Source organism: Olea europaea, unplaced genomic scaffold (assembly GCF_002742605.1).
Source record: "Olea europaea var. sylvestris unplaced genomic scaffold, O_europaea_v1 scaffold2484, whole genome shotgun sequence".
Classification (NCBI taxonomy): domain Eukaryota; kingdom Viridiplantae; phylum Streptophyta; class Magnoliopsida; order Lamiales; family Oleaceae; genus Olea; species Olea europaea.
The window spans coordinates 90,250-100,675 of record NW_019243064.1 but is presented as its reverse complement, the minus strand read 5'-3'; the positions used below and the strand labels follow the sequence as shown (position 1 = coordinate 100,675).

The following is a 10,426-nucleotide window of genomic DNA, read 5'->3' as shown; positions in this document are numbered from 1 at the left end:
GCTTCAAAATGAGCCCAATATTGATAGGGTAATTCTAACTCCTTCAATAATTAACTATTTGGCCTATTTAATAAAGGTATAAAATTTGAAACTTATTTTCACTTTGGTCCCTCAACTATAAAGATATTCACATAGATCCAAATTAACTATAGAGATAACCAATTAACTAAGGACTTAACTGAACATTGCATTCCTATTAAATAAATTAATGCTAAGTAAAAATTCGGGATTTTACAAGTTAGCTTTCCACTTGTTCAAATATCAGGTTCATTGGATCTATATAACTCCAGATATGACAAAAACAATAAGTGTTGCTTCACAGGTAAAGCTGTATCCGGCAGGTAACAAGCTGGACTTTGTACGATAATTTTGGTAGCCTTTTGATACGAATTTGACTTCTTCCAAATCATAAAAGTTGTAGAAACATGCCTTATCTTTCCAACCCAACTTGAATCCCCTCGATCCAATGTCTACAACTCAAGTTATAATTATTTTACCGACAGCTGCTTCTTGCTTGAGACAGTCACTATTTTTGACTTTTCAGCATTATTTTCCTCCACTTGTTCCAAATTGGAAATAAATGTGAAATACATCCAATAGATACTCTTTCAAATGTATAATACTCATGATGACATGTATTTAAATACGTATTTCAATTAATTGTATTTTTAACCATGTATTTATGAAAATTGAATTTACGGCAAGAGAATTGAAATTAGAGACTAACATTAGTGTTTTTAAACAAAGTGAATGTAAAATGCCTTATAAATGATATATCTTTGAAGCACTTTTAGACACTAATCACACTCCCCAACCAAGATATTGCTAGTCTCTAGCAATGAAAATTCAAAAACAGTTCCAATGAAATAGCCTGTCCCATTTGCCATAGGATTTGAAATTGCTTATCAAAATTCTTCTAAGGTTTGCTACCAAAATATAGTCTAACTTGTCCAATGCTCGACCAACGTGTGTGTGTGCATAATCAATTCAATCACATACTTTTTTCAAATTGGACTCATCCCGACCATCAATGGTCAATTATTTCACTCTTCGCTCGTTGGATGCACACCCTCAAACTTGATTTTGTAACTATTTTCCCAAGGTGTAGTGTATGGTTAAATTTATATACTATTACTCACCATATCTAGTTTGGTTAGATTTTACTAATTGTAGCTCAACACATCAATAAATGAGGATTCTCCTTAATTTTGATTGATACAACCTCCAAGAATCAAATAAGCTACTAATCCCTTATAAAAGGCCTAATTCTCTAAAATAAGTGTTTGGGACTTAATCAAGGCATGTAGTGCATCTTCTGTTTCATGCACCTGCTTTTTTTCAAGTTTGCCGTGCATATTCTGTTTCATGCACTAGCCTATCTCTTTTTATGTATATAATTTTCCTCACTGGGCTCTTTTAGGGTAGCTTCACAACATGGCAGCTTTTTCCCTTCTATGCAATGATTAGTGCAATGCCCCTCATTAAACACTTATTCTCGAAAATCGATCTTTAACTTTAGATTTTCACCTAAATATCATTTCATTGGTCTTAAGCAATCCACACAAAATTTAACACACATGGAATCCACATCTATCTCAATGTCTCCCCACAACAGCTCAACCATCCCAAACTATCCTAGAATTGGTTTATTGGATTTTTTTTTGTTATAGTTAATTCTACATATTCTATCCATTGATCCAATCTAAATAATATGTGATTTTCTTGATTATTGTGCTCAATGTAAATCAATCTAACACGAACAAGCTTAAACTAAATCAAAGCAGCATCCCCTAGTGACAATAATATAAAAACAATTTCAAATATTTTTATCGGTCAGTAAAATTTTTTTTTCTTTTTTATTATTATTATTATTATTTTTTTTGAACATTTTGATTCCTTTCCCCCAACCTAAATGAAACATTGTCCTTAATGTAAAGATTAAATGTGCAAAATTTATGAAGGACAATAAGGAGCAAAATTTTGAATAAAGGGACGAGTTTTGAGCTTTACCTAGAAAGTCTGCATAAACTTGGCCTAAACAAACCTTCAATTTCATTAGTAAAGAAAAACAACAATAAAAGAAACACACCTAAAACAAACACACAACATTATAAAACTGAAAAGAAACATACAAAATAAAATAATGAGAAAAGGATATCAATCTTTAGAATCATGTATAGCAACGGACTCTTCCAATCTAGAGAAATTCTCAAAAAATGGTTTCAAATCGAGCTTTGGCTCTTGAACACTTGAAATCGTATGCGAATTTTTAGAATTATCGTTGAATTCAAATTCTAGTGCATCATATGAAGATGTAGCGATAAACTGATCATTAACAAGTTGTTCAATAAGATCTACTTCATGCAAATCATCTGTATCTCCATGTTGCTTGCAAATGTTAAAAATATTCATTTCCACAGTCATATTTCCAAAAGAGAGTTTCAAGATACCATTTCTACAATTTATCAACGCATTTGAAGTAGCAAGAAAGCGGCATCCTAAAATGACACGTATTTGTGCATTTGAATTTAAAACAGGATGTGTGTCCAAAACTATAAAATCAATCGGATAATAGAATTTATAAGTTTGAACTAGAACATCCTCTACAACTCCTCTTGGAACTTTTACTGAACGATCAACAAGTTGGAGTGTTGTTGTTGTTGGCTTAAGCTCTCCCAAACCAAGTTGCTCAAGCACAGAAAAAGGTAATAGGTTAACACTAGCACCAAGATCAAGCAAAGCACGCTTTATCCTATTATTCCCAATCACACAAGAAATTGTTGAACAATCAGGATCTTTGAATTTAGGTGGAGTGTTTTGTTGAATGATTGAGCTCACATTCTCTGTCAAAAATACTTTCTGTTGAACATTAAGTTTCCTCTTGACAGTGCACAAGTCTTTTAAAAATTTTGCATATGAAGGAACTTGTTTGATTGCATCCAATAATGGTATGTTAATTTTGACTTGTTTGAAAAGTTCAAAAATTTCAGAATTATGGTTGAGTTTTGAAATTGGTTGCAATCGTTGAGGAAATGGAGCTGGAATGGGACATTTTTCAACAATAGGTTCAGAAATGATCTTTTCCTCACTTTTGGAAACGTCATTTTCTTGCTTTGAAGTACCACCAGATTTTAGTTCTTTTGAAGGGATGGTTTTGTCAATAATTTTTCCACTACGAAGAGTCGTGATGGAGTTGGCATTTTCTTGTTGACTTTCAGAAGAACTAGAAGCATTTACATTAAATTGTCCAGAAGGATTTGGTTGAGGTTGAGCAGGAAATTTGCCTTTCTCTTGAGAACGTAAAGAAGAGGTCAATGAAGAAAGTGTGTTCTTGATTTCATTGATGGCTTGTGAAGTTTGATTATTAATATTTGCTTGTCCTTCCATAAAAGACTGCAATGTTTCCTCAAGAGTCTTTGATTGTGGTGGTGGAAAAGAAGGAAATTTTAAAAGCCCTTGAGGTTGTGATAAATGAACACGATTATCATCTCTCCAACTAAAGTTAGGATGATTTCTCCGTTGTTGATTATATGTTTCTGAGTATGGCGAAGAAAAAGGCTTTTTAAAAGTGTTCATAGCATTGGCTTGATCATGTAAAACTTCTTTGAAAACTGGAATGTTAGGACAATCATGCGTAAGATGACCAAAAGTTTCACAAATGCTACAAATTTCATCATTTTGCACGGGTTTAACTTCCTTTACTTTCCTTAATTCCATAGCTTCAACCTTTCTAGATAAACTAGCAATTCTAGCATTTAGATCATCATCTTGACTCAATTGATATTTTCCTCCACTAGAACTAGCAAGATTAGATCTAATTGAGTTTTCGATTGGTTTTACTGTTTGCCAAGATTGAGAATTTTCAGCTAGATGATCTAGAAATTTCAAAGCTTCATCTATATCTTTATCTAAAAATTCACCATTGCACATCGTTTCTACAAATTGTTTTGCTTCAGGAGTTAGGCCATCATAAAAGAAACTTATGGTACGCCATTTTTCAAAACCATGATGTGGGCATGTATTTAACAAATCTTTAAATCTTTCTAAATATTGAAAGTACGCTTCATTGGTTTTTTGAGAAAAATTTTGGATTTGTCTTTTCAAAGCATCAGTTTTATGTGCTGGAAAGAATTTCTTCAAAAACTCACTTTGCATTTCTTGCCATGTGCCAATCGACCTAGGTTTTAAAGAGTTAAGCCAAGTTTTTGCTTTATCTTTTACAGAAAAAGGAAACAATTTCAATTTAACAATTTCATTGGGACAAGTTTGATAGTTAAATGTGGCACATACTTCCTCAAATTCTTTAAGATGCAAATATGGACTTTCGGATTCTAAGCCATGAAAATTAGGAAGTAATGGAATCATACCGAGCTTGAATCGAAAATTATTAGCATTAAGAGGGAAAATGAAACATGAAGGAGCAGAATTTTGAGGAAGTTGCAAGTAATCACGCATGGTTCATGCTTGTTGGTTTTCATTTTCATCATGTACGCTTTCATTATCAGCCATGGTGGAAGATGTGAACGAGTGTTGAGCTGAGTCAAATAAATTACTAAAAAAAGTTTCACAATTATCTTTAACTAAACGATGAGAATTTAATTCACGATACCAATATGACATAAAATAACAAAAAAATAGAAGTAAAGAACGAAAATTAGGTGGCATAGCCAACCATATAATAAGAACGAAAATTAGGTGGCATGGCCAACCATATAATAACGTAAAGAACAAAAATTAGGAGGCATAGCCAACCATATAATAAAGAAACGACAGATCGGGAGGCTCGGCCTTCCCTTTAAGGAAAGAAAATAAACAGAAAATAAAAAAGAAGGAGGCTCGGGCTTCCTTTAAAGTAAAATAACTAAAGCAATAAGATTGAAAAAGGAACGTGATTTGTGAAGATTATGAAAGAGAAGAAAACCTCAGAGTAAGTAGCAGAAAATAATCCTTGACGCAAATCCCCGGCAACGGCGCCAAAAACTTGCTACAACTTTAAGGTTGCAAACCCAAGTGCAGGTTGTCGCAAGTAATAAACTCGGAAGTCTGAGGTCAAACCACAGGGGAAGGAAATATACTATTCTATGAATGGTAAATGGTTGGTGGAAATACGATGGAGAAGAACACCAGAGCGTTGGGGATTCACTTCGGATAAATGGGTAGAAATTACTATTGATCTTTTATTCAACTCATACAAAATATGGAAGATAAAATATTGATCTCAAATATACTAAAAGATAGATCTTGATAATTGTTTGAGAGAATATGTCAAAATAAGTTGTTGGAATGTAGAGATTATCTAAGCATTTATTGTGCCAAAATTGTCAACAATAAATCAAAGTCTTTAACAAACCAAAACCATTTGTAGAACATATACTTCAACCAAGTAAGAAGATGAACATTGAAGAACAAAATGAAAGATCAAAGACAATACTAAACATTCATCAAAGTTTCACCCTTAGCTCTAGCTAAATGTTTAGAAATACATAGTGAAATGTTACAAAGAAAATGAAGGAAGCTAGAATATGATGGAGAGAATTGATCCTTCAAAATTGTGGCCAAGGTCCCCTTTTATAGGCAAAGGAACATCCAAAATTCAAGTAGGCAATGCAACTTGTTTCTGTCCAACTTCAAGACAGCTGGAACATACAACTTGATGCCAATTTTCAGATACATTTTGCAGTGAATATGGATTTATGATCAACAGATAAATTATTTTCACTTGAGTTAGCTTTCCATTTGTTCAAATATCAGGTTCATTGGATCTATATAACTCCAGATATGATAAAAACAATAAGTGCTGCTTCACAGGTAAAGCTGTATCCGGCAGGTAACAAGCTGGACTTCTTTCGAAACATAAATATTGTAGAAACATGCCCTATCTTTCCAACCCAACTTGAATCCCCTCGATCCAATGTCTGAAGCTCAAGTTATGATTATTTTACTGACAGCTGCTTCTTGCTTGAGACAGTCACTATTTTTGACTTTTCAACACTATTTTCCTCCACTTGCTCCACTTGTTCTAAATTGGAAATACATGTGAAATACATCCAATAGATACTCTTTCAAATGTATAATACTCATGACGACATGTATGTAAATACATATTTCAATTAATTTCATTTTTAACCATGTATTTATGGAAATTGAATTTACGGCAAGAGAATTTAAATTAGAGACTAACATTAGTGTTTTCAAACAAAGTGAATGTAAAATACCTTATTAATGATATATCTTTGAAGCACTTTTAGACACTAATCAATTACCCTACTGGATAGTTCAAATTTCAAATATTTTTCCCATCCAATTGACACTTGACAGCAATGCAAGTGTCAAAAAACGTGTCAAAAATCAGTGTATGAATATCAAAGTTCAACCGATAAGAACCTTGCTACATGTACACTATGGGGTACACTTTTGTTTACACTTTGCCACGTGACATTACTCTATTGTACAATATAAATTTCAAACAATATTCACATCCAATTGGCACTTGACAACAATGCGAGTGTCAAACAACGTGTCGAAAATTAGTGTACAAATAGCAAAGTTCAATCGCTAAGGACCTTGCTACATGTACACTATGGTGTACACTTTAGTTTACACTTCGCCACGTGACATTACCCTATTGGCCAATTTAAATTTCAAACAGTTTTCCCATCCAATTGACACTTGACAACAATGCAAGTGTCAAACGATGTGTCATGAAGCAGTGTACAAATAGCAAAGTTCAATCGATAAAAATCTTGCTACATGTACACTATGGTACACACTTTAGTTTACACTTCGCCATGTGATATTACCCTGTTGGACAGTTTAAATTTCAAACAGTTTTCCCATCCAATTGACACTTGACAACAATGCAAGTGTCAAAAAACATGACAAAAATCAGTGTACAAATACAAAGTTCAATCGGTAAGAACCTTGCTACATGTACACTATGGTGTACACTTCAGTTTACAATTTACCATGTGTCATTACCCTGTTGGATAGTTCAAATTTCAAATATTTTTCCCATCCAATTGAAACTTGACAACAATGCAAGTGTCAAAAAACATGACAAAAATCAGTGTACAAATACAAAGTTCAATCGGTAAGAACCTTGCTACATGTACACTATGGTGTACACTTCAGTTTACAATTTACCATGTGTCATTACCCTGTTGGATAGTTCAAATTTCAAATATTTTTCCCATCCAATTGAAACTTGACAACAATGCAAGTGTCAAAAAACATGACAAAAATCAGTGTACAAATACAAAGTTCAATCGGTAAGAACCTTGCTACATGTACACTATGGTGTACACTTCAGTTTACAATTTACCATGTGTCATTACCCTGTTGGATAGTTCAAATTTCAAATATTTTTCCCATCCAATTGAAACTTGACAACAATGCAAGTGTCAAAAAACATGACAAAAATCAGTGTACAAATACAAAGTTCAATCGGTAAGAACCTTGCTACATGTACACTATGGTGTACACTTCAGTTTACAATTTACCATGTGTCATTACCCTGTTGGATAGTTCAAATTTCAAATATTTTTCCCATCCAATTGAAACTTGACAACAATGCAAGTGTCAAAAAACATGACAAAAATCAGTGTACAAATACAAAGTTCAATCGGTAAGAACCTTGCTACATGTACACTATGGTGTACACTTCAGTTTACAATTTACCATGTGTCATTACCCTGTTGGATAGTTCAAATTTCAAATATTTTTCCCATCCAATTGAAACTTGACAACAATGCAAGTGTCAAAAAACATGACAAAAATCAGTGTACAAATACAAAGTTCAATCGGTAAGAACCTTGCTACATGTACACTATGGTGTACACTTCAGTTTACAATTTACCATGTGTCATTACCCTGTTGGATAGTTCAAATTTCAAATATTTTTCCCATCCAATTGAAACTTGACAACAATGCAAGTGTCAAAAAACATGACAAAAATCAGTGTACAAATACAAAGTTCAATCGGTAAGAACCTTGCTACATGTACACTATGGTGTACACTTTAGTTTACACTTCACCATGTGATATTACCCTTTTAGACCGTTTAAATTTCAAACAGTTTTCCCATCCAATTGAAACTTGACAACAATGCAAGTGTCAAAAAACATGACAAAAATCAGTGTACAAATACAAAGTTCAATCGGTAAGAACCTTGCTACATGTACACTATGGTGTACACTTCAGTTTACAATTTACCATGTGTCATTACCCTGTTGGATAGTTCAAATTTCAAATATTTTTCCCATCCAATTGACATTTGACAACAATACAAGTGTCAAACAACGTGTCAAAAATCAGCGTACGAATAGCAAAGTTCAATCAGTAAGAACCTTGCTGCATGTACACTATGGGGTACACTTTTGTTTACACTTTGCCACATGACATTACTCTATTGCACAATATAAATTTCAAACAGTATTCACATCCAATTGGCACCTGACAACAGTGCAAGTGTCAAACAATGTGACGAAAATTAGTGTACAAATAGCAAAGTTCAATCGGTAAGTACTTTGCTACATGTACACTACGGTGTAAACCTTAGTTTACACTTTATCAATTGACATTATCCTGCTGGACAGTTTACTTTTCAAGTAGTTGTCCCATCAAATTGTCACTTGACAACAATGCAATTGTCAAAAAATGCGTCAAAAATTAGTGTACAAATAGTAAAGTTCAATCGGTAAGAAAAAACCTTGCGACAAGTGCACAATGGTGTACTCTTTAGTTTACACTTTGTCACGTGACATTACCCTATCGAACAGTTTAAATTTCAAATAATTTTCCCTAACTAATTCACACTTTGTAACAATGCAAGTGTCAAATATCGTGTCAAAAATCAGTGTACAAATCGCAAAGTTCAAACGATAAGAATCTTGCTACATGTACACGATGGTGTACACTTTAGTTTACACTTTGCCACGTGACATTATCCTGTTGGACAGTTTAAATTTCAAACAATTTTCCAATCCAATTGACACTTGACAACAATGCAAGTGTCTAATAACGTGTCAAAAATCAGTGTACAAATAGCAAATTTCAATCGGTAAGGACCTTGCTACACGTACACTATAGTGTACACTTTAATTTACGCTTTGCCACGTGACATTATCCTGCTGGACGGTTTAAATTTCAAAAAGTTTCTCCATCCAAATTAAACTTGACAACAATGGAAGTATCAAACAACGTGTGAAAAATCATTGTACAAATAGCAAAGTTCAATTGGTAAGAACCTCGCGACATGTACACTATGTTGTACACACTTTAGTTTGCACTTAGCCACAGGTCATTACCCTACTAGACATTTTAAATTTCAAACAATTTTCCCATCCAATTGACACTTAAAAACAATGCAAGTGTTAAACAACGTGTCAAAAATTTGTGTACAAATAGCAAAGTTCAATCGGTAAGAACCTTGTTACAAGTACGCTATGGTGTATCTTTTAGTTTACACTTTGTCACGTGATATTACCCTGTTGGGCAGTTTAAATTTCAAGCAGCTTAAATTTCAAATGGTTTTCCCATCCAATTGACACTTGACAATGATGCAAGTGTCAAACAATGTGTCAAAAATCAGTGTACAAATAGTAAAGTTCAATCGACAAGAACCTTGCTACATGTACACTAAGGTGCAAACTTTAATTTACAATTTGTCAGGTGACATTACCCTGTTGGACAGTTTAAATTTAAAATAGTTTTCCCATCCAATTGACACTTGACAACAATGCAAGCGTCGAGCAACATGTCCAAAATCAGTGTACAAATAGCAAAGTTCAATAGATAAGAACCTTGCTACATGTTCACTAAGGAGTACACTTTAGTTTACATTTTACCACGTGACATTTCCCTGTTGGGCTATTTAAATTTTCAAATAGTTGTCCCATCCAATTGACAATTGACAACAATGCAAGTGTCAAAAAACATGTCAAAAATCACTGTACAAACAGCAAAGTTCAATCGGTAAGAACCATGTGACAAGTACACTATGGTGTACACTTTAGTTTACACTGTTCCGCATGACATTACCTTGTTGAACTGTTTAATTTTGAAATAATTTTTCCCAACCAATTGATGCTTGCATTGCACTTGGCAACAATGCAAGCGTCAAGCATCGTGTCAAAAATCAGTGTACAAATAGCAAAGTTCAATCGATAAGAACCTTGCTACATGTACACTATAGTGTACATTTTAGTTCACACCTTGCTACATGACAATACCCTTTTAGACTGTTTTAATTTCAAACGATTTTCCCATCCAATTGACACTTGACAACAATGCAAGTATCAAACGACATGTCAAAAATCAGTGTACAAATAGCAAAGTTCAATCAGTAAGGGTCTTGCTACATGTACACTATGGTGTACACTTTAATTTACACTTTGCCACGTGACATTACCCTACCGGACAATTTAAA

At 33.5% G+C, this 10,426-nt stretch overlaps 1 protein-coding gene across 1 annotated transcript; it reads right to left on the bottom strand.

Annotated features, from left to right (window-relative positions):
* Positions 1–2,157: 2,157 nt before the first annotated feature.
* Positions 2,158–4,455, bottom strand: LOC111382375. Its single transcript, XM_023006321.1, has 2 exons — positions 3,051–4,455; positions 2,158–2,897 (listed from the first exon to the last, which is right to left on the bottom strand). The coding sequence occupies exons 1-2, from the start codon at positions 4,453–4,455 to the stop codon at positions 2,158–2,160; spliced, it is 2,145 nt and encodes a 714-aa protein (XP_022862089.1).
* Between the last annotated feature and the right edge of the window lie 5,971 nt (positions 4,456–10,426).